The sequence below is a fragment of the Danio rerio genome, chromosome 20 (genome assembly GCF_052040795.2).
Source record: "Danio rerio strain M-AB ecotype USA chromosome 20, GRCz13ab, whole genome shotgun sequence".
Classification (NCBI taxonomy): Eukaryota; Metazoa; Chordata; class Actinopteri; order Cypriniformes; family Danionidae; genus Danio; species Danio rerio.
Window position 1 is genome coordinate 39,439,428 of NC_141040.1, and position 25,557 is coordinate 39,464,984.

At 35.0% G+C, this 25,557-nt stretch overlaps 1 protein-coding gene across 18 annotated transcripts in view; it reads left to right on the plus strand.

Annotated features, from left to right (window-relative positions):
• fam49a (family with sequence similarity 49 member A) overlaps positions 1–23,468 on the plus strand; it is a 113,374-nt gene extending 89,906 nt beyond the window's left edge. For 5 of the 18 annotated variants that reach the window (XM_088651566.1, XM_087296453.1, NM_200108.4 and 2 more), the window contains 11 exon segments: positions 8,795–8,848; positions 14,861–14,941; positions 16,865–16,986; positions 18,138–18,243; positions 18,326–18,462; positions 18,580–18,657; positions 18,749–18,865; positions 20,585–20,664; positions 22,390–22,516; positions 22,624–22,694; positions 22,783–23,468. In XM_088651566.1, coding sequence (XP_088507692.1) covers positions 14,872–14,941; positions 16,865–16,986; positions 18,138–18,243; positions 18,326–18,462; positions 18,580–18,657; positions 18,749–18,865; positions 20,585–20,664; positions 22,390–22,516; positions 22,624–22,694; positions 22,783–22,846 — 972 coding nt within the window. In that variant the 5' untranslated portion in view covers positions 8,795–8,848; positions 14,861–14,871 and the 3' untranslated portion in view covers positions 22,847–23,468. 18 annotated transcript variants of the gene reach the window in all.
• The last annotated feature ends 2,089 nt before the right edge of the window (positions 23,469–25,557 follow it).

Sequence of the window (25,557 nt, forward strand, 5' to 3'; positions counted from 1 at the left end):
CGATTCGCCACAAAAGAGGAAGTCGTTATAACTCAGGCATGCATTATCAGAACTGCCTCAAAATTCACACGCTTGATAAGCGTCCTGACCTGAACACGTTTACATGCCACTATCCAGATACAGTTACAGCGCCACCTGCTGGCCACAGGAAATGACATGATTTACGGAGTTATAAACTCCTCCCACAAATTTTATCGTATCAACACCAAAATTGAGTGGTGTTATCTGAAAGCTCTAGCGATGTTATATTGTGAAGATCTAGAGTTTTCGCAGAGGGGCGTGTCCGTGGCGGTATGACAAACCTCAACGCTTCGCCATGGAACAGGAAGTCCTTATAACACAACCACACAATGTCCGATCTGCCTGAAACTTCACTTGGTTGATAAACGTCATCTCTTGAACACATCCACATAACAATATTGAAGTGGGCGTGGCAAAATGACTCGACAGCGCCACCTAGAAAAATTAAACGGACAAGCCCCCGATCTACGAATCACGCACATGCACAAAAATTGGCACACACCTCAAACATGGCAAAACATACGAAAAAGTCTCTTGGAGCAATATCTCAAACCCAACAGGAATTCGGATATTTTTAACTTCCTGTGGCGAAAAAGTGGCGTTTTTGCCATTTCCAGGCGTTGTATTTTAATGAACTCCTCCTAGGGATTTTATCCGATAAACACCAAAATTGGGTTTTGTCATCTTAAAGCCTTGGTAATGTTAAATTGCGAAGCTTTAGAGTTTTCATCGATGGGCGTGTCCGTGGCAGCCTCGCAAACTTTGATGATTCGCCACAAAACAGGAAGTCTTTATAACTCAGGGATGCATTATTCGATCTGCCTCAAAATTCACACATTTAATAACAGTCCCGACCTGAACAGGTTTACGTGCCGATATCCAGTTACAGTTATAGCGCCACCTGCTGGCCACAGGAAATGTCATGTTTGACACTGTAACGAACTCCTCCCACAAACTCTCCCGTATCAGCACCAAAATAGAGTGGTGTCATCTGAAAGCTCTAGCGATGATATATTGTGAAGATCTAGAGTTTTTGCAGAGGGGCGTGTCTGTGGTGGCATGACAAACCTCAACGCTTCGCCATGGAACAGGAATTTCTTATAACTCAACCACACAATGTCCGATCTGCCTGAAACTTCACTTGATTGATAAAAGTCCTCTCCTGAACACATCCACATAACAATATTGAGTCAGTCATAGCGCCACCTGCTGGCAGAAGGTAGTTTGGCTTGTAACTCGGCCACACAATGTCAGATCTGCCTAAAATGTCACATGGTTGATGAAAGTCCTCTCCTAAACACATCCCCATAACAATATTGAGTCAGTCATAACGCCACCTGCTGGCAGAAGGTAGTTTGGCTTATAACTCAGCCACACAATGTCCCATGTGCCTGAAACTTCACATGGTTGATAAGATTCCTCTCCGGAAGTTATCTACATGCCAATCTTAAGTAACAGTTATAGCGCCACCTGCTGACAGGAGGAAGTTTGGCATAAATCTGTGATTTTTTTAGATTTTTTTAATATATTGGCTTAAATTATTATTGTTCGCTGTTCTCTGTCATCGTAAGGTCACCGGGCGGCGGTGAGCCCGGGTGCGAGGTCCCTATCATCGCTGCTTGCAGCTTTAATTCTAAATGTTATCTTTGGCATGCCACCAGTTTAGAAGTAGAAAAAACACATTACAATGAGAATCAGATCTGTTCAAATTTGCAATTGCTGTGCTGTTGTATTTCCCTGCATTTCTTTCTTTTCTTGTCCGTCCAGCGTCCACACTTGTGTTCTGTAGTGGTTTTGAAGTTTTACACCTCATTGACTCGTCATGCATCTTAACCCCTGGATGAACTGCGGAGAGTGGCTCTTAAGAGCTTTTTGAATGGCTGATGTGTTGCCTTTATGTCTGGGTTAAAACACTTTACCCTTTCTCTAATGATGGACAAAACTGATGTCTAGAATAGATTCCTAATTTAACATAGTTGTACATGATTACAAATCTAAACCGTATATACATTTATGTATTTCCATCTTTCCTAAATCAAGGATTTGAAAAAAAAAAAAGTGCAGCTGTAAATGAATCTTGCCTCATGATTACACCCCGCTCTTTTAGAGCCCTGATGATGTCATCATCTAAAAGGCCAGTTATTGCCTAGAGGTGCTACAGTTTCATGATGTGCACATTGTTTTTTTTGGAACAGATCACCATCTGTTTCACCACAGTTGCATCTGGCTGTGCTGCTTAATGTAAGTAAAGAGTGATCAAGTGGTGTAATCCGTTTTAAGTCTGCAGCCACAGTTTGTCAACAGATGTAATGTTATGTTCTTGCACTGATATGATTGCTGTGATATTATTCAACTAATCACACTCCTGTTTACTGCTCTGTGTGCCAGCCAAGTGAGAATGGGAACTGGGAGTTGTTTGCTTGAATATTTCATGCTGTCGGGTCATTTGGCCTGGGTCGTTTGATGAGCCCATCTGCCTCTCGCAGGCAAACAGTTTTGTCCTGGAGGTTAGCAGCTGGTCAGAATCTAATGCTTTTAAAAATGGGCATAGCTCTTTCCCAGACTGCTTGATTTTGAGTCATTTGGAGTCAGAGACAAAAATTAGCTTAAACTCATTGAACTGAAATAGATTTTTTTACAACTATTTTTAAAATATGTGCTTATTTTTCTGGATCTTGTGTAATTATTTTTTTTTTTCATGGATAGTTAGCCATAACAACACTGGGATGATCATGGTTCGCTATTTGACATTACTGTGTGCTCTTAACTGAGTTGCCATTAGGAAATATTGGCTGAAAAACATCATAGTAGATCACTCAGATCATTAGGATCATATAAACTAGAAATTCCAAGAGTTCAGCCAAAGCAGGGTGAATTGGCCTTCAGTTATTACTCTCCCCCCCACCAAGTAACTACCAGAAATGATCAGATATGCTCCAACATTGGCCACATTCAAATCAAGATTAACAAAATCTGATTTAGCTGTGCCTTTACTGAATGAGCACTGTGCTACATCCAACAGATTGCACTATTATGTTTTTCTTGTCTTTTACATTCTTTATTACCTGTTTTAACACATTTTAATCTGTTTTTTTTCTATTTGTAGATATATATATATATATATATATATATATATATATATATATATATATATTTTATTCCTGTTTATGTAAAGCACTTTGAATTGCCACTTTGTATGAAATGTGCTATATAAATAAACTTCCCTTGCCTTGCCATAGTAGTACATGGAAGACAATAGAGTTATTTTGACATGCCACAAAATTGTACTTTTGATTGCAAAGGGTCTTTAAGGAGTCTCTTTTTCTGAGTAACCTGGGTAACCTTTTACTTTAGAAAAACTTCTGCCAAGTATGTGATGTAATTTATGATATAATTGTTCAAAAATGTGATCTAGATTTGTGATCACACATGCTAGATTCAGCCAAGAATGACGTGACTTCACTGTAGACTTCGCTCCCAACTTGATTCTAGGTCAAGTTGTGTTCATCATCCATACTGTCCTTGCCTTAGAGGAAAGATGTTACTCAAATGTGCTTCACTGCGCAATAATAGCACTTGAGTTGTCATGGAGATTATTGTCATCCTGGCAGACGCATTCATGTCCGTGTGTCAGCTCAGCTTACTTTCATTGAATGTTCGTTACTTCAATTTCCGCAATCTTGGAATTGCTTCTTGTCGCGGAGATTCTCATATTTCATAAACCGAGCGGAAATATTCAGTTTGAAAGCAGATAATCTGGGAGGCTGCTTCATCCTTTTAGTTTAATCTCAAACGATAACTGCTTTTCAGCATAGTACAGCTTGTGTTATTGGGGTCACTGGAAAATTCCACTGCGGGTTCAGAAAAACATGTTTATTCTCTGGGAATTCTCTTTTCCTGATTCCAGTACCTGGACCTGGTGGGAGGGAAATACCAGAGATGATATCCCCATACTACTTTAACCCAGATCATCAAAGACTAAAAATGATCTGACCAAAATACTGCACACTTTACAGTGTCAATCTTGCAATTGCAATGTTACAGCTGTTCCTATAAATTTGATAATTATAAATGGGTGTTCTAATAATAGATCTGATAGCAGATTCCGCAGCCTCTGTTACTTTTTGCCTTGCACTTTTTTTTTTACTAATATTTATTATTATTTATTTAGGATATGCGTTTTCACATTCTGATTCTAATGCCTCATTATTAAATTGTTAAAATTACTATAAATAAATTTAAATATCCATATAAATAAAATACGTGTTTATTGGAAGCGTGTACTTGCATTGTAATGAAAGTATATTGTCATTCTGGCATTATATAGTAAGTGGCATAAAATGATCTTAAAATGACAATAATATCATTTATCACAATATATTTTGGTGCAAAATATTACACAACAAAAAATAGATATCGTGACTATTTGCTCATATGCGACATGACAAGATTACAGTGACAAACAAGTTGACTGTTCGCACCAGACGTTACATGAAAGTGAAATGTAAATTATGCATTCAGAATCAATAAAATGATACGGTTTAAAATCTGTTTAATTAATGCATATTAAACCTCTTTAAAATTATTAAAAATAGATGCTGAGTGACTCATGTTTGTTGGTTCGCACTGTTACAGTCCCAACTTTCATTATCATCTGATTTCACATAAGGGATGCAATTATTAACCGATTTTACTATTAACGACACTTTAATTCGTTATTAATTAATCGTAAAAGGCTTCTCAACACCATGTTTCTGCACGGAATAAAACTGCTGCAACTAAACAAAGTTATGCCAACTATGTGCTAGTTTAAAGTTCCAAGCTTTTACACCAAAACTAATACCCACGCACACTGGATTAACTATGGCTGAGGCTATTAACTAAGGACCGTTCACATACTGTGTCTTTTGTGGGCGCAAGTTTGTTATTTCCAGTGGAGGCGCGCAGCTTGCACGCACGTATAGGGATTGATGCACAATGTACTCGCGCTTTCCAGGTGCTCCCAGTTGAATGAAGACCGCGAGCGTACCGCGAGTCACGTGACAAGAATTGGACCGATCAGCCTCATACTGTAATTTGTATGGAATATGCACATTTCTACTCCAAACAGAAAAAAAATACAAAAGGAAAATAACAAACAATTTTGTAATGTAGTTGATTAAAAGTGCCTTTCAAACACAGGTTCAGCAGCCTTTGACTACATTTGTTACTGTTTAAAAGGGAAGTACTTAGCTAATGTGTAGCTTAGATATTTACATTAAACAAATGCATTTATTTATTTATTTATTCATTGTTCTCTCATTTATTCTCACTGTAAAATTATTACTTATGTTTAAATGCTAAAAACTGTTTTCACTTATTTTTTAGGTCCAAAAAGAAATTGACTATTGTTCGTTTTTAATATTATTTTGTGCTGTATTATTTAGTTACTGGTCAGCAACAAATAACACTTTAAAATGGAAGACGTTTTTATGTGATTTTTCTAAACTAGTGGTGTTGAAATCAATTAACCATGATTGTTCTTCAGATAATAATCTAACAACCAAAATCTATAGTCGTTGCATCCCTATTCCTCATTCAGAATGGCAATAAGTGTGACTTAAAATGTTATTAAAACTTGCATTAGTAGCACCTAACATCAAATTACGCACATTATCAGTACCTGAGGTTATCGTCATAGTAATTTATAAAGTTGTTTGGCTGCGACGTATAAAAAATAGAAACTCTTTATAAAATTTTAGCATTACTATTGTAGATGGTTTGGACAAAAATTCTTGTAAAACATACATCTTATAGTTTTTCCCCTATATACAGAAATTGCACTGGTTTGGTTTTGCAGAGTGTGGAGATGACAGGCATACAGTGATGTCTTTTTTTATCTGTGTGTGTGAGAAAAGTGCAGAGACGGACAAGGCAAGGGAAGACCACTCATCCGGCTCACACGTCGAGCAGCCGTATGCCCATATAAGGGCCTGTGACTCGATGGCAGAGACCCCGTGGGGTCTGTTCATGCCCTGTCCTCAGGTTTAGGGAGGGGGGAAGGGGAGCATGAGCACTATGCACACTGACAGATGGGAGTCGAGCCAGAGGGAGGCAGTTCTTTATCTCTTTCTCCGTCAGGTTTATTAGCACTGTTGCGATGCATGAGGGCAGAAGAAGCTGATGTATTAATTGGGATCAGCAATCCAAATCTTCCAAAAAGAATCAAAGAAGGAGTGTGTAACCGGAACGCCGTCTGGTGGGAGGGTGTTTGTGAGTATCACTGTGTGCTGATAAAGAGGGAAAGCTCATTTCAAGCCTCTCAGAGGAAAAAAAGGTCCACACGTGTTGATGGAGCAGACCTGCCATATAGATGACTTTATCATGAAGGCATCGTCATTTTTCTTGACAAATGGATTAGTAATTTAGGAGTTTCATAACTCATGTGACAAGTTTTTTGCTTTTGTCATGATCATTCTTTGCATGAATGCCTGGTGTCTAAATGTTTTCTTTCCTTATTCGTATTGTTGAAACTGCATGAGCGCCCATCATTTATCTATGACATCTCATTTTAATATCCAGTTACTAACATACTTGGTTGTTGAAAGCCAGGTGTCATAGAAACTGCATGTATTGCTGTTATGTGCATATGAGCTCTCTTTAGAGAGATTGGGTCTCTGATGGTTTCTGTACTCAAGAGTGTTTTGGGTTGCCATTAGTTGCATTTGACTTTGATGTCTCTAGATAATTAATACCCGCCATTAAGATGAAACTATGGATCTGTGAAGATTTAAAAAAATTTTTTTGTTCATGATAAAATTTATTGAAACTTTGATTTGTATGTCATTGTTTATGGTTGCGATCATTAGCATTTACGATATGTAGGAAAAAGTAGTGACGCAAAGAGGACATCAAAAGTTGAGCAATTCCATGCAAATTTCAACCTTGTCATGAAAGTTTCACCAAAATAGCGAAACCGTGTGCTGTACTGTATACTGTAATACTGTAACATACTCAAAAATGTCTCTTTCAACGTTCTCAAACAATTATACTTCATTTACCAAACTCACACAAGTGGCTATTTCACATTCGTCACAATAATAACGGAGAGATGTCACATCCATAACCAAGCTTTTTCCCTTATGCAAAAATGCTAAATAAAATAAAATCAATCATGTTTGTTCTTTAGAGAGCCGACTCTTATCCTTTTAGTTAGCATTATTTATTTTAGGTTGTGCAGTTTAATTAACAGAATTTCTACAAAGTATTGTATACTGTTAAAATAGCAGACTTTTTTGGTCACATCCCTAATGCATGTTCATTTTGCTCATTTAAAAAATAAAGCATGTTTACAGATTGATTTTTTTTTTTATTAACTTTGTGGTTGGTTGTTTTGGAAAATGTTAACATGTTTCAATATAATGTTATCATTCTCTGTGAATTTTTATTTAGTGTTTTTACTGCAAACGTCACATCCGTAACGCTGGAATTGCTCTATTATTATGAATTATTCAAAACTGACTTTTGAAAATATGTAGCCCACATTGCAGTCTTAGATGTTGTGACCTGTTTGCCCATCACAGATTGTACTGTTCATCATGAGGTTTACAAAATGGATATCCTGTATAGGTAGCAACTGTTCTTCTAAACCATAGTAAACACACCTGCAGTGAGCTCTGAGGTGGTTAAATGACTGAATATGCCTTTGTTGAACTCATACATTTGCATTGATTCAACTTTGGACTGCATGATATTGGAAAAATCTGATGTTGAGATTATTTTATTTTTCTGCAATAAATATTGCGATATGAATACAGTTTCACAGGATGGTTTGAATAGCACTTTTCAAAGGTTTTACTTTTCTGGGAAGTCTAGCATTATTCAGGTACAGAAGTTGACTTGAAAAATATTTTTCCTCTTTAGCTATGTCTCGTTTCTTGTTCAAATATTAAAAAATTCTTGTAGATTAAGCAAAAATATTGTTTTGTTTTTGCCCCTTTTTTCTTAAAACAATAGAGTAATTAAAATTAAATTAACAATTAAAAAATATATGTATATATATATGTATATATTTATATATGTATATTAAAACATTTTTGTGTGTCATTCTGAGCAGAGTAAAATAAACATAAATTCATAAAAATAAACAATATTAAATTTAAAATATTTTATTTAAACAATGGTCAGGAACAAGATAATGTATAACTAATGAATTAGTAATTTGGAAATAATATGTATGTAATAATAATAATAATATGTGTGCAATTCAGAACTCAAAAGGGATGCTAGATAAAACCAGTGTACTGTATACTGAAATTCTGTAATATTTTCATTCATTCATTCATTTTCTTTTCGGCTTAGTCCCTTTAATAATCAGGGGTCGCCACAGCGGAATGAACCACCAACTCATCCAGCATACGTTTTAGGCAGCGTTTAGTACACCGACATGAACACGGGGAGAACATGCAAACTCCACACAAAAATACCAACTCACCCAGCCAAGGCTTGAACCTTGCTGTGAGGCGAACATGCTACCCACTGCGCCACCGCATCATCCTCTGTAGTATTTTATTATGATGATTATTATTATTATCCTCTTGTGCAGTACGGTGGATCAGAAATAGATATATTGCGTTTTATAATGAAAATATCTCTGCTGTGGTTTGCTCACAATGTAAAAAACACATTTGCATGTCAAAATATTGGTATTTACATTTTACTCCATGTTAAAATATGCGTTTTGTTTTGCTCATTCACCACAACTCGACTAATTTGCTTATTGTTTTGTTTTCAGACTCAAGCACACGTGGATGATCTAAAAGGAAGCATACGTTCTCCTCCAGAAAAGGTAACACTGATAAACCTGCACTAGAGGCTTTCTGTTCATAACAGCAATATCAGATTTACACTTGCATTACTATTCTTGCACTTCTTGTTTGCCGCGTTGAGCATAGGCTCAATGAGCTTCACTCTTGCCACAGTATGTTGCATTTCCTTTCTGTGTAAGCAAATGAGCTTTAAAAGCTAGCCAGACAGTGTTACAACAAACAGGACTGCTGTACGCTCTGAATAAGAGCTGTGGTGTTTAGCTTCCACAAAGCAGGAAGTGTTGTTGTGTAGGCCGGTGCCTCTCGTAACATGAGGATTTGATAAACACAAATACGGTCACTGTGGGAGCCCCATTAGGAAGTGAATAAACCAGTAATTTGTGAAGTTGTAAGTACTGCGGCTGTACGCAAGAACCAAGGATGACCAAATTCTGTTTAAGCCCAGGCCGAGATGCAAAAGTTCATTTGCTGCTCTGTTTATGAGCTGCTCAGCGGGCAGAGGCTAACAGAGGTCTTTTCAGCCATGGATAAAGTGGATTATTGTTCTACTCGCATGGCCTATAATTGCAGCATACATGGTTTAATCGCAGACCACAGACGCTTTTGATTTCATCTAATTCCCCAAGCCATGGGGGGCTCTTTTTAATTGACATGCAATAAAAATTCTGTCACCTTATACTGGGTTAATTTTCTCTTTTTTTGTGGCACTTGGTTGTAATGAAATCAGTGGAAGCAGTTTTGTTTGTTTTTGAATGATGTATAAAATACCTTCTGTTTCCTCAGCAGGAACAAAACTGCATTTTGTAAATGATTTCTGAAATAATTTAAAGAAATATATTACTAGGTATAAATTAGGGCTGGGTAATATTGCAAAAAAATTATCCCGATATCATATTTCATATCATTCTGTATCGATAATTTTTTTTTAGCAATCCTAGGAATATTAAGATTTTTTATTTTTTATTTAATCACTTTATTTTAATTGACCAACATTCCTAAGGCAAATAGTTTTAGTAGTCAAAACAAAAAACAATCTCTAATGTTTTAATATAAAATAAAAACATCTGTTAAACTTGATAAAATGTTACAAAAGGTGTGCAATGGTAAAAAGTAAACGCTAAACAATCAAAGCAAACCTTAATGCCTGTAAGATGTGAATAAAAAGACTGATACAGTGAACCTCGAACTCTCTAAACAAAACAAATTATGCTAATTAAATCTGAGCTTTCAAGTAAAGGAACCAACCATCATTATTCAAATACATATTGCAGCAATACAAATTGTTAAGTTGGATGACTACATTACGCCCTATTCAGATGAGGAGCTAATGGATGGGATACACAAGAAAAAAACAAAAAGCCACTCTGGCGACATCCTTGCATTGATTTTTCGTTTATTTTATTTTTATTTACAATCTCTTTACTGCTGCTTGTCACAACACTTATTTTCACGTATGTTGTTGTTCACATGTTGCGTCTAAAAGCATGTGAAATGCACGATTTTTACCATTTTCAATGCTCGCAGTCCTTTGGCGTCTTTCATACCTAAGCGACCATCAACCGTTTTCTCAGGGGATGACAAACGAACAAACATTTGCTGCGATTCTGCGCGCTGTCAGCAGCCACATTTTAATAAAGCTAAAGCACTTCATATCAAAACTTTATACTGAACTTTTTTTTTTTTTTTCGTTATTGATAATGGTGTTCGGTCAATAAATACCAATTCCGTTTTATCTACCCAGCTCTACTAGTAAAAGTATCTTTACAAGCTCTATTAAATAGTTTTAGTTTCTCTCACTTCACAACAAATTCTTTAAGAACAAAAAAGAGGATAAACTTTAACGATAGCTGAGTTTCCACTGTCCTGTGTTAGAAGTTGAACTAGTGATAAAAATACAACATTTTAAAAACAATTAATTTGTAAAAAGAACAAAGGTTTACACTCGTATAAGGATGTTTTGGATTTGCGACAAATGGTTAATGTGAATAATGGGAGAAACTCTGACACAGCTGATTAGTCTTGTGAGCTTAGACATGTTTCCATTATGCTTGCCTTGTTTACTGTTGGTTGCTAGGTTGCCAATACTACAAAGGTCCGCTCAAACAACTTGGAAATTCACCTAATTTGCATTTGGAACCCTAGTCTTTATATATATATATATATATATATATATATATATATATATATATATATATATATATATATATATTTATTTTTTATTTTTTTGTTTTTTTTTGTGATCTTTGAAAAGATTTCCTTTACATTAGGATAGAAACTCAGTTAATGAAACAAAGACAAATTGCAGTGTTATACTGTAAACATTTATTATTAACGCCTAGCCCTAACATATTTGAAGTGAAACAAGCTAGTGCATGTTTCTCTTGCTTTATATTGCTTTAGATTAAGTGGCAGAAAACAAAAAAGAAAATAATTTATTTAATGTGCTGAATTAATAAACAATTGTGTTTCTTTTGGTGTTTTAATTAGTTTAATTAGTTGATTAATCATGTTCTTGTTCAAATTTCCATCATAAACCCAAAAATGCATGCAGTAGTAGTTTAATTTAAAGTAATAATAAAAATCCCCACGCAATTATTAAAATTAGGCTGTTTGTTCCTAGTCTAGTTTCTTTAAACAGGAAGTTGCTTTGAGTAACACTCTCTCTGACCAACTTTTCTGGTTACTCCGGTTTAAAACGCATAACACATATTCTAGCTCTTCATCATGTTTTGTTTTTTTCTTCAATACTGGCTCCCAAACACATCTAAGAGCACTTGTGTCAGGGTTTTTATTACACTGCCCTCCAACATTTTTTTACACCGCAAGGTCACCTCATTACCGATGCGGGTCAAGGCCTGTGTGCGGCCTGTGTTTTCTAATAGGTTTTTTCATATGTAGTATGTGGGCAGAGTGCTGGATCTGTGCATGTCATACTGTGATGATTCACTCTGGATAATGAATAGAGTTCATAGTGTGATGGTCACACACATGCACACGCACACAGGCGAGGCAGAACGTTGTATGCCAGCTTTGTTTCACAGCCACCGACTGACGGTTTCTCATGCTTCTTTGCAAGTGCAGTTGTTCCGATAGTTGAAGCACTTTAGGTTTGACAGGAAGCTCGTTTGAATCGCCTGCACTCATGTGTGGTGGTTAACCACATACAGCAGAAACGGTATTGTCTTCACATCCTTTTGCGCTGAAGAGCATCTGGTGGATCAAACTGACTGATTTAACCTGGTTTAGTAGAGGGTGCTGCTTTAGGTTTTTATTGACTTGCTGATAGATGTGCCACACACCTCTACAGACACCACTGTGAAGGCTGAGACTGGATTCTTGAAAGTACTAAGATTGTCAGCACTACTGTTAGAAGCTGTGATTCAATGGCACTAATGCCAGATGATGATGATGATGATGATGATATTAATATAATGTGCAGTAGCTCCCTCTGCTGGAGTAGTGAGGAGTCACAGGCACTATATTTTTTGTCATCATGAGTCAATTGATTTCTTGAAGAGTTTATTATAAATGAAAATGATACTGAAAGTCCTGTTTATTTTTTAAAGGTACTAATTCAATTTTAAAGGTGCTATAATATATGTGACAATAATGAAGGAAAGACCATTGCAAATTATGTTTTACACAGCACACAAACAATAAACTCTGTTGTAACAGACTGAAACAACAGCACAGTTCCCAGTCTCATGATCTGTCAACATGTGGACATCATACATAATGTTCTCTTATAATTATAATTATCTTATAAAAATGTTCTTGAAACGCATGTATTTATGTTTGTAATTATGGTGTTTTTGAATAGTCGCACAGTTTAAAAAGGCATTTCAAAAAAGATTCTTCCTTGTAATTTTAGTCAAGATTAAGTTTAATGGGTTAGCATCTGAAAGTGTAGAGACAAAACAACCATAAATAATAAGTTTTTCATTTCACTGTTGTTATTTATAAAATTCTAAAAGCAAGGATGAGGATGATGATGGTGATTATTGTTGATTAGGGCTGCACGATATTGAAAAAGCTGACATTTTGATGTTTTATTTTTCTACAATATATATATATATATATATATATATATATATATATATATATATATCGGGATATTGAATGTATAACTTCACTAGATGAAATGAATACGTCTGTTTGGAAAGAATTAATCATTTTCGATACATTTTGTAAGGGAGTGCATTTACATAAACAATAACAAACCAATCACAAGCACTGAGAAATATAGTACAGCAACAACACAATGTAAAAATATGCAGTGCTGTATAATTTTCTGGAAGTCTAGCGATATTTAAAGGCACAAATATAATAATCAAATGTAAAGTAGCACCATGTAGTATATATAGATAAATACAATTACTTTTCCTAATCTTTTACCTAAATACTTTTAAACAGAATTAAATGATAAAAACACACACAAATAATAAATGTGGAAACTTTATGGTTAAACACTGCAAAAACTCCACAAATCATGAGTGTTTTCCAAAATCTGGTCAATAATAATAGGATTCAACATTACAGATTCTACGATGTGACTATTGCTGATGTGCACATTGCAATATTGATGCTGAAACGATATATTTTGCAGCTGTATTGTTGATGTTGTTATGTAACTTAAAATAATTATTGCATTTGTTATTTTTCCGTGGTCTTATACTTATATATATATAATTTGTATAATTTATATAATTTATATATAATTTTTTATATGAAATTATTATAGAGCAATATTAACACTTTTTGTGAGAGAACACATTTCATTTACGGACAGTGTAGCTGGTTCGTCAAAAGAAAATGCATTTAAACAAACATACATGTACGTTACACTGCTTAAAGGGATAGTTTACCCAAATATAAACATTTACTTGCTATTTACTCACCCTTAAGTGGTTCCAAAACTTTATTTGTCTTTTTCTGCAATTAAACAAAAGAAGATATTTTGAAGAAAGCTGAAGACCAGTAAACTATGACTTCCATGATAGGAAAATCAAGTACTATGGAAGTCAATGGTTCCAGGTTTCAAGCTTTCTTTAAAATCTTTTCTTTTGTGTTTACAGAAGAAAGAAACCCATAAAGGTTTGAAATAAGTGAAGGGTGTGAGTAAATGATGACATAATTGTCATTTTTGGGTGAACTTTCCGTTTAACTGAGGCTCGGACACCAAATAACTGCTGAATTTTAATGTAGTAAGACAGCCCTAGAAAGGACAGCATATTTTTCAGACTGTTTTATTTGTTGGCTGTGAGTGAACAGTCTCTCGAGTACAAATGAAAAGGGCTAAGTCAAACTGACCAACAAAGAAAACAAATGTCTTGAGGTCTCTTGGGTGCTACATGTTTTTCCTGTTAACCACTCATTTGGTGGTTATTTAATGGCTTGCTTTCACATATGCAGATTGCCTTTAATATTGTTCAAACTGCTGCCACACTGTTATCTGTTAAAAACACATAGGCCTGTCACGATATCTTTTTTTAGTTGTATGATATATTGCAATAAAATATATTGCGCTAAACGATATCATTGTCATTTTAAGGCAATGTAATAGCATCATAATGCAAGTACACTCGTCCAAAGAACACCTCCTATCTTATTTTTAACATATCCTAAACAAATAATAATAAATGTTAACAAAAAAGTGCAAGGTAAAAAGTAACTGCTACCAGATCTATTTTCAGTTGTCAGGAACATGAAAATATACTATAGTGTTTTTTTTAACCATACTGACACCACCATAGAGGTTGTGCAATCAGCTAAAATGTGGCTAGAATTGTTTTTTTTATGTTTGGGAAATATATAATGCACCACCAAAAATGATTGAGTTTGTGTTCATGTATTGTGCGATAAGCTGATATATTGATTATTGTGACAGGCCTAAATACTTCACATGTTTTAAATCAGTTACTGTTACAACTCTCACCATTCTCGCAATTAATGTTTCACTGTTCATTATAGTGATTTTAAGTGTCTGACTTTTATCTCCTTCATTTGCTTTTTTATCATTATATCTTGATTAGGTTTCGCTGGAATGGGTAATCTTCTAAAAGTCCTTACAAGGGAAATAGAGAACTATCCACATTTTTTCCTGGACTTTGAAAGTAAGTTTTAAGAAGAAGTGGAGTCTGGGATTGGCGAGGCGTTTTAACCAGCTGTTTCTTTCCTCAGCAGTGACAGGAGGAGCCGGAACCTCAGTCTCAGAGCTCTTATAAGACACTTTTCCCTCTTTGCCTTCTTGTGGTGAAAGTTTATGCTTCCTGCTGTCCAATGCAGTTTGTGTTTGAATTAGTACCATATAGAGTTTAGATTCAGTTTTGAACAGCTTCTAAATTCACCATGTCAGGCAGAGGGAATTTTGTATGTAGGAGCATGAGACTTCACTCTTTAACACTCAGTGTGAAATCCTGTGATTTTTTTTTTTACAGTCTTTGATATGCAACATCTTTCTTTTCTCTCTCTCTCTTTCTACCTTTTTTTTCTTCTTTCTCTTCGTGCTCTTCTGTTTCAGAAACCAAATGGGGAATCTGTTAAAAGTGCTCACTTGCACAGACTTTGATCAGGGGCCAAACTTTTTCCTTGACTTTGAAAGTGAGCAGAGCTTTTGCCTGGCCTGGTGTCTGTCATTTTTTCCAGCTACTAACATTTTGCAAGTACCATTGTCAGAATTGTTCTTGCAAATCTCTTTGTCACAACGCAACAGCAAAACAGAGCATTACAATATTTTTGCATGTGCAAATGAGTTTGACAGGGCTTTGCCTTTTTAATTAAGTCTTTAATTAATTTTTAAATTAAGATTTATTACAGAGGAATTTTAAATAATCCTTTTTTGGTAATCTCATACGTTTCTAAAAATCTGATTTGTTGTTGACAGCCGAAATGTGCATGATTTACTAATTTGTATTTGTAACTAAACCAATATTTGTGTCTGTGCATGATCCTTTCTCAGAAAATGATCTGCTAAATCTTTGCAGCTTATGCTTTTTCTCTGATATTATTTTCTTCTCTGTTTGTTCCTTTACCTTGTAACTTTACCTGTTATACCATACTTACCACTAAACATTTAATTCCTCTGTGACCTTATACTCAACCCCAATTATATAACAATAAAGATTGATTATTTTTCTGTATATACATTTTAAAGAGAGCTTTACCCAAATTTTTCAACATTTCTTGAGCATTTGCTTGTTTAAAGAGAGTCCAGTTTTAATACATATTAATACAATTAGTGTGACCATGTAAATCATCATAACCTTTAGGTTTTTTTTTGTATGAGCATTTCAGTGAAATGTTGAAAAACTGGGGAATCTCTGCTTTAAATAAAAGGAAACATTAGGGCTTTTCACATGTGATTCTAAACACCAATTTTAAACCTGAGTTAAAAGGAACTTTTTATGCTTGTAGTTTAGATATAGGGTTAACATTATTTTAATTAATTACATAATTTAATAGTAAATAGACAAAAAAATGAAACGAGGCAATCCAGAATTCTGTTTATTTCCATGACTCTGTGTGAAAAGCCCAGTGAACAAAATGTATTCACTGATTTGTGTGATTTTTATTATTTTTTTTATATGAAGTGCCCCTAAAATATTGGGGCTTTTAAGCTACAACTTCATATTCAAACGTCATTATATCACATAACCAAATATTAAAGCAAATGGTATTTGTCTGGAAGAAAATTTACAAAGCTTTTATTTTTCCCACAGAAGTAGTCCATGAATGAATAATGTTCTTATTGTATTTTTAGTATCTGAACACACTTTGGTTGTCAAATCTGGTGGCAATTGTTCCGTTATGGGTCAGATTTGGCTTAATTGGATTCAACAGAATAATGACTTTATACATTGCAGCATAAAATAAGACTATGCAAATGCAAAATTTGGGGAAAATGAAGGTGAAGTTTGAAGGCTCTGTACTACTTGTGTTTAAAGATGCCACTTGCTTTCATATTTTCTTATGCAGTGAAATCCATTGCCTGTGATAACTAGTGTTCAACAGCACATAATGAAGTTTATTTGTGTCAGACGCACAACCAACAGACTGTGAGAGAGAAGTGTGGAACCAGGTGAATGCTGTTCTCCAGGAGTCTGAGAGCATCCTCTCTGGCCTTCAAGCCTACAAGGGTGCAGGCCAGGAAATACGAGATGTACGTCTTATTTAAAGGAACTCTTCACTTTTTTGGGGGAAATAGGTTCAGTTTATAATGAAATGAAACGGTTGAGTTTTATCATTTTTTTAATCTATTAAGCCAGTGGTTCTCAAACTGTGGTACGAAAGTTCCACAGACAAACTGCATTAGAAAGTTCAAGCTTGGTGAACTCTGACCTTGGTGAACTCATGAGACCAATCGAGGATCAAAACATGACCTCTCTGAGCAGGACCAATCCCTCACTTTTTTTAAAAGTCTAATCATCTTGTTCAATCCCACTCCTTTTCGCAGTGCCGTACCACAGAATTTTGCAAGCTCAAACTCTAGTGTAACCGGAGCTTAAGTGTATTAGAGCAGGGTTGGAACTAAACTGTACAAGGCAGCGGCCCTCCAGAAGTTTGATACCACTGCAATAAAACCCTTTAAGGTGCACTCCTTGAAAATAATTTTTGGCCCATTTTTGTATTGAATAATATATTGACACAAGTCTATAATTAGTAATAAGATAATTAGTAATAAGCATTTAAAATAATGCTGATAACCTATGGATAAAAGCTCAATCAGGTGGTTATGATGCCTGTTAAAAGGTTAAACCGAATTTTTTTGGTCTGGTTGCAGCACTTTTAGCTTAGCTTGGCATAAATCATTGAATCAGATGAGACCGTTAGCATTTTGCCCAAATTTTGGAAAAGAGTTTGTCTGTTCAGTAGTTACATTGTGTAATAAGACTGATGGACAAAGAAAAACTCCTATTTTCTATATCAATATGGCTGGGAACTAAACTACGTCATTCTGGCGTAATAATCAAGGAACTAGCAATATAGAAATATAGCAATAAAAATAAAGCAGAAATAGCACCTTTCATTTTCTACAGGTAACTGTAAGAAAAGTCTGTAACTGCAGAAAAGTCTTTAGAAAAAATTACCGAAATTCTTAAAAAAAAATTAAGCAAGATGCTAATGGTCTAGTTTGATTCAATGATTTATGCTAAGCTAAAAGAGCTCTCGCCAGACCCAGAGATGGATCAGTGAATTCAAAAATGCTAAAACGCAACTGTTTAACTCTAGGAGACTTCACTTTGTATCTAAACACACTTTGGTTCTATTTATCATGTCAGATTAAATAATGTGTCTTGTTTGTTCTTTTAGGCAATTCAGAATCCTAACGACATGCTCCTTCAGGAAAGGGCATGGAACTCTGTGTGTCCCCTTGTCATCCGGCTAAAGAAGTTCTATGCGTTTTCATTGAAACTAGGTGCGCTGCTCATATATAATCACCTATAGCCTCATAATTGTACACTCTTTATGACTTTTGTTTTCTCTTTTCCTTCATATAGAGCAAGCGCTGCAGAGTCTTTTGGAGTCTCTGACGTGTCCACCATACACTCCCACTCAGCACCTGGAGAGAGAGCAGGCCCTCGCTAAACAGTTTGCTGAAATCCTGCATTTCACCCTCCGCTTTGATGAGCTTAAGGTATCGGAGGCTTCAGTGTTTTTGTCAAATACCAGTTTTCATATTAGTGGAATTAAAATATATATATTTATTTCCACTGTTCTGGGTGTTGTTGATTAAATTATGCCATTTGTTTAGATGAGAATACCAGCCATCCAGAATGACTTCAGCTACTACAGAAGAACAATCAGTCGAAACCGATTAAACAACATGAATGTAAGTGCAGGAACATAATGTGAGATTTTACAGAATATTCTGTACACTGATAACATTTCTGTACTCAGTTGTGTTTTTTTCCTTGGTCTAGCTTGATATTGAAAATGAGGTCAATAATGAAATGGCAAACAGAATGTCTCTGTTCTATGCTGAAGCCACGCCGATGTTGAAGACCTTGAGCACAGCAACAACAAACTTTGTGACAGAGGTATTACCTGTTGTCTTTTTATTTTACATTCATTCTAGCTTTGTCTACAGTTGCAGTGCTTCTTTTCACAGATGGTACTGTCAAAGGTTTAGGAGTCGTACATTATTTTTTAACAATGATCATTTTCATTGGTAACTGCATTAAAAAAAAATCCCTCAAGGTATTTTATCATTTTACATATTTTTATTTTAAATAAATGCTGTTTATGATTATTAAGAATGTTTTCACCTTAATATAAGATAAAACAATTAACCCCCCCGTCCCCCATCAAATTAGCATATTACAGTTTTTTTCTGATTGCTTACACACATTTTCTGAAAGCATGTCTCATATTGTTAGAACACACAAATCACAAAACACACACACATTGGCCAAAACTCTTCATTTCTTCTGCAAAATGAAACTCTGCGTTCAAAACAATGAGATTTCTTCTCAAAATGGTATTTTGCTTTCAAATGGCACACACAAGCCATCACATGAATAGACAATTTTAAGAACAGTTGAACACTGATATGCCTAGTGTAAAACCCTCTGACCACTTCTTCTCCATTCATCATAATGACTAACTGTAAGCCTTTATTTGTTCAGTGTTACACTTACTACAGACATACATAGGCCTACAGAAGTCAACTGTAATATATATATATATATATATATATATATATATATATATATATATATATATATATATATATATATATATTACAAAAAGCACAAATACCAAGTACATTTTACTGTATTTTCCCCACAAAAACAGTGTATGCAGTGTTCATCCCAACCAACACAAAGTTGCACATAACGTGGTCAACATGTACCATCAACAGAAGTATTTATAGAATACAGTTACAGTAAAAAAACAAAACAAACAGCTATACTGTATTCTCTTTTCTGTTTTGGTCTGGCCAAGTAGTGGGGGTAATGTCAACTCGCATGGCGAATTTAGCCATGAAAAGCATCAACTGCTATCGCTTGGATAAGGGGTATGCATGTGTGGATTTCGGTCATACACTTTCCATCCCCAGGCAGAAAAAAATCCTTAAAAGGTTGGAGAATTGGAGAAAATGGAGGGAGATAAACAACTAAAAAACATGGGTGGGCAGTGAACCAGTTATGAACCAGATGAGCTCTGATTTCTAAATTGCAATTCTGTGTGAAAGGTGTTTACTCGAGATAAGTTGGTATGCAAAGTAGGACAACTGACTTAACAATTTTGACAGACAGTGTGTTCTTTGTGAAAACGAGATTTTCTGCATGAAAATTGTGCAAAATGCAGAGAATTGTGTGTTGTGTTTTGAAAAAAGTGTTTAAAACCTGCAATTTAAGTGTAAGGCAGGAATTGTGCTTGTAGCTTAGCAGAACTGGTTCAGGGGGTTGGTGCATCAGTTACATGTTGTAGTCCTTGTGTCTGAAGTACAAGTAATTGTGTGTAAACAATTGGACAAAACTATAACATTATTTATGAAGGATCATGTCACACCAAAGAATGGAGTAATAATGCTCAAAATGTAGCTTTGCCATCACGAAAAATATTTAAATATTTAATATTTTAAAATGAAGTATTTTAATAAAATAACAGGTATTTTAATGCCCGGTGAGCATAAAACTTGCATAAATAGTCTTATAAACTCCAAACTTTTAAAGTGTTTAAGAGTGTAAAAATCAGTATCCATACATTGTAATTTTCTGTGTGAAACTTTTCTTATTTTTTCTCTCCTTCAGAATAAGACATTACCTCTTGAGAACACCACAGACTGTCTGAGCACTATGGCAAGTGTTTGCAAGGTCATGCTGGAGACACCGTGAGTTCTCAGTCTGTTCTCGTGTTATTTCATCTTTAAAGACATGGTTCACCCAAAATGAACATTTTGCTCTTCATTTACTCGCCTTTTTCTACAATAAATTTTTTTTTTTTTTTTATGCTGAAGCGGTGGTCATTTGTGATTCATTTCAACAAAGCCATTTGCACCATCCTTCTTTAATTTGTTTAATTTTTGTTGTGTCAATTAGATTATTATGAGAAATTATGATTCTCACTCGTGAAAACCACTAACAAACTCAAGTCTTCATATTTCACTTTGTTTTACATTCATTACTGGGAAAAGACTCAACATATTTATTTTAAGACCTCAGTGTGTCTTCAGGTGTTTTAGTTTTTGATTTACATTTCATAAATCATCAACAACGTCAGCCTATAATCATCTTTCATATCTTACTGAAGAAAAAAAAGCCACATACCTCTTATTTGGCCTGAGTGTGAGTATATTTAATTTTTCAGTTTTCATTGGACCATACTTTTTATGCTCCCATTAATAACATATTTCTCTCTGAAATTTTGTAGTTCGTTTTAAAATCCTCAAATATTTTTAGGGCTAGACATTGCTATTTGTGCATGCTTGTGTACGATTTTAACTTGCTGATAACATCAGTCTGCCCACTGAAGGAAACTGTTTGTGTGACTCTTTGGCCAGCAGATGTAATAACAGTTTCCTATGGGACATGGGACTTTCTCATGAGGGCTCAACTAACCTAAAAAAATAAATAGTGTCACAGCATGTTTATTGATAATTGTTAACAAATCATATGACTGCTTGTTAATGAAACATATGACTGCTTGTATTAAAGGAACAGTCAGCTTTTAAAAAAAAAATACTTATTTTACAAACCCAGTTAAACAGTTGAGTTTACCATTGAGTTACCATTTATCAATGCATTTATCTGATTTTCGGGTCTGGTGGGAACACTTTTAGCTAAACTTAGGGTAGATAATTGAATCGGGTTAGACCAGGGGTGCCCAAACTCGGTCATGGAGGGCCTGAGCCCTAGATATTTTAGCTCCAAGCCTATTCAAACATACCTGAACCAGCTAATCAAGCTCTTACTATATATACTAGAAGCTTTCTGGCAGGTGTTGAAGCAAATTGGAACTAAACTCAGCAGGACACTGGCCCTCCAGGCCCAAGTTTGAACACCTCTGGATTAGACCATTAGCATCCTTCCCAAAAATGGGCAAAATTTTTGACAACTTCCCTATTTCAAATTTTGCCTGAAAATAGGCTAACTCCTGTCAATATGACCAACATTACCTAGCCTGATTAGTTACCTTGCTGGGGTTTAATATCATTGTGCCTGCTGCAGCCATGATATTGCAGCAAAGCTCCTTGATTATTACACCATAATGCAAGTATAGTTCCTAGCAATATCAACCTAGAAAATATCAACTTTTTATTTTCCATCGGTTTCTGTACACAATGTGTGACTACAGAAGAGTCGAGCTTTAAATAGGAAAATTATCAAAACTCTTGGGTCATTTTTAATGAGATGCTAATGGTCTAATCCAATTCAATGATCTACTGTATGCTAAGCAAAGCTGAAAGGATCACCCCCAAGACACAGAGATTGACTGAATGGATTCAAACATGGTAAAACTCAACTGTTTAACAGTTGTAAAAGGAGCCCATTTTAAGTGTTTCTTTTAAAGTGCATTGATTTATCAATACTAAGCTAAGTTTTTCCTCTGCTAACAGAGAATACACAAGTCGATTCAACAGTGAAGATACACTTCTATTTTGTATGAGGGTGATGGTGGGGGTTATTATCCTTTATGACCATGTGCATCCAAATGGTGCCTTCAACAAATCCTCAAAAATCGATGTAAGTCTACGTTCTCACACTTTCTCAATCAACCATTATATTTTTCCTCATTCCATTGAGCTTAGATTGACTTTTCTCTCATAATTTCCTGCACACGCTTTCTCTAGATGAAAGGATGCATTAAGGTGTTAAAAGATCAGCCGGCAGATAATGTGGAAGGTCTCCTTAATGCCCTCAAGTAAGTTTCTCCCTTCCCCTTATTAAAGAGAGATATGATTTAGCTTGTGTAACTTATGTTTTTATAAAATCGTGTTTTTCCTCCTAAGGTTCACCACAAAACACCTGAATGATGAGTCCACTCCAAAAAATATCAGAACAATGCTCCAGTAATGGTTTTTAAGTGAAGCGGGTCAATATCCTGACCTCTAAAGATGTATATGTTTACAATTATTTAAGGACTTGATGTTAATACTTGGGTGTATTTACATAATCATTCCCTCCGAGTAACTGCAATGTAAAAAAAAAAACAAAAGCAGACCTTTATTCTAAACAAACTGCCTATACTGTTGTTGACAGAAGCACAAATGAAGAAAAAAACCAAGCAGCCTTATACAAATTCATGGAAAAAAGAAATCATCTGCCATTTTCTTTCAAATATATAACAGTGATCATGTTAACCAAAAGGGCTGAAACATTGGTTGTGAGTTACAGTGAAATCATATTGGCTAAAGCCTTGTCAATATTGAATGAGTAAAGTGTGTTGGTATGGTTGTGCTTTTGTATTTTGTAAGGTAATGACAAGAAAAGATAAGAGAAAAAAAAACTATGTAAAATAATCTGTTGTTTTTGTTCATTTCCCCAAATCTGTGGTCCGACTGAAGGTGGAGATCAGCATTTTTTTGTCATTATGTGATGAGTGCTCTTTGTTTTTTTGTGCCTCTTTGTTTCTAACACATCCGATATTCATCAATACAGCTTTAAAATCTGAAATAAAATTGACATTTTGATTATATTTTGGTTTATATTTTCATGAATGTTCTCCCAGATTTTGTTGATGAATGTTTTTTTTTCCAGCAATAACTACAACTAATTACACCCCATTAATTCCATTAATTTACCTTAAAAGTAGGCAGCAAGGTTATTTTAGTAAATTAAAACAAAGACTAAAACTATTGTTCAAAATACATTTTTGTTAACTAAAATAAACAAAAAATCACAATAAATGAAACCAATGGCCTGTTTCCACTGAGTGGTACGGTTTGGTGCGCTTTTATGGCCGTTTCCACTGTCAAAAGGTACCAAAAAGCAAACCGTACCTTACCACTTTTTTGGTAGCCATTTGAAAGGGTACCTAGCACTACAGAAGGTGGAGCAAGACGCACAGCTAAACGCTATTGGTTTACAGAGAAGCGTCACTAGCTTGTGCACAAGCCAGAAGAATGAAAACAAAGGAAGCACCATTTTTAAATACACAGCCGAGACATTACACCGTAATAATATATACATATAATAATGAGCCAGGGTCGGCCCGAGCTCAAACAAACATTGTCGTCTTCATCAACAGCCACAAAGCCAAGAAGAAGAGCAGACTCTGCCCTGTGCCCTGTTGTACAAGGCCATCTAAAGTGTGAGCGGTTTCACTCTCACTAGAGAGCTCACTTTTTGAGCTGATGATAATAACATGCATATGATTATTGAAGCGCTTCTGACATCCTTTCACAGACAGACAAACGCCAGAGTGAAGCGCGAAAAAACAAACGAGAAGCTCGAAAAAACAGGAGCAAATGATTCTTTCAGCAACCTAAAACAGGAACAATCTGCCATGTTTAACTATTAGCATCACCTTTTTGACTATAATGAACTCGGATGAGAGGTTTGCACTGACTGGGCTGTATGTTGTTTTTGAACCGAAATAAGGACTAAATGTATGCTGGTTGTGTGTAGTTTTTTTGTAATAGGTAACCTATCGGAGACGTTAAGGGTTTGTATGTGTTTATATATGTTGCATTTATTTATTTATGTATTTAATATAATTGCAGACTTTACAGTAGGCTATTTCACACTATCATTGATCTGCAGTTATAATCAACTCATGTTCATAGAATGGTTAGTTCATTTCTACACAAGTATTTACAGTATGTGTATAAAGCATCTGTTTTGGGAGAAGGGCTTCTCATATGATATGTGAATGACCCATACAGCTTTACTTTGACATTTCCTCGAGTGAGAATGGCGTTGACTGAAACTTTCTGTTGTACAGCACAATCCACAAAAGGGTACCCTTTTGGCAGTGGAAAAGCAAGCTTGATAAAGGTGACCCGTACCATACCTCTCAGTGGAAACGGCCCATAACAGCCACTAAAATGCTCACATAAAATAAAAGTTATTAAAAAGAATGAATAAGCATTAATTCTGTGCTAGAAAATCTGACCCACAGCTGTTTATGAAATTACCTGTACTGTAGATGGTGCTTTTACAGCCAAATATATCAGTCAAGTGCAAGATTGTGTACATCCTTTATGTAAACTTAAATACGAGCTCTAACTTTCCTTCAGTTGTCATAAATGTAAACTAGGTGTGTATAATACTATATATAATTTTTATTATGAAGTTTGTCTTAATTTCTTAAAAACTTGAATTTTTTTATTTTTTTTATTTGTTTAAGCTACATTTATGGGTTTCAGTTTAGTGTTTGTTCAAATTTGTACCAACAATTACTAATATTGGTTTGTTTAAACAAATGCTAAGAAATTTGCACTAGAATTAATGTAAGCTGTACAAACTTTAGGCTGTGCTCTGGTTGACTGGTTGTTTTATATAAAGAATTACTTAAATGGAAGACAAATACAAAAAAAAACTAAACAGAAATGCTCACAAAATCAAATTAAACTAGAACTACCAAAACCATTAATGAATAAATTAAAACTAAAATTTACAGCAAGATTAAAAATGACATTGAAATAAAAAACTTAAGTTTAAGTGCTAGATTATAAAATTTAAGTGCTAAATTTTAATAACCTTGGTAGGCAGTGAATGTATATCGACTGCAAACACCAGAGGGCAGTGTTTCATTGCTTTTACTTAGAATAAACTCAACCTTC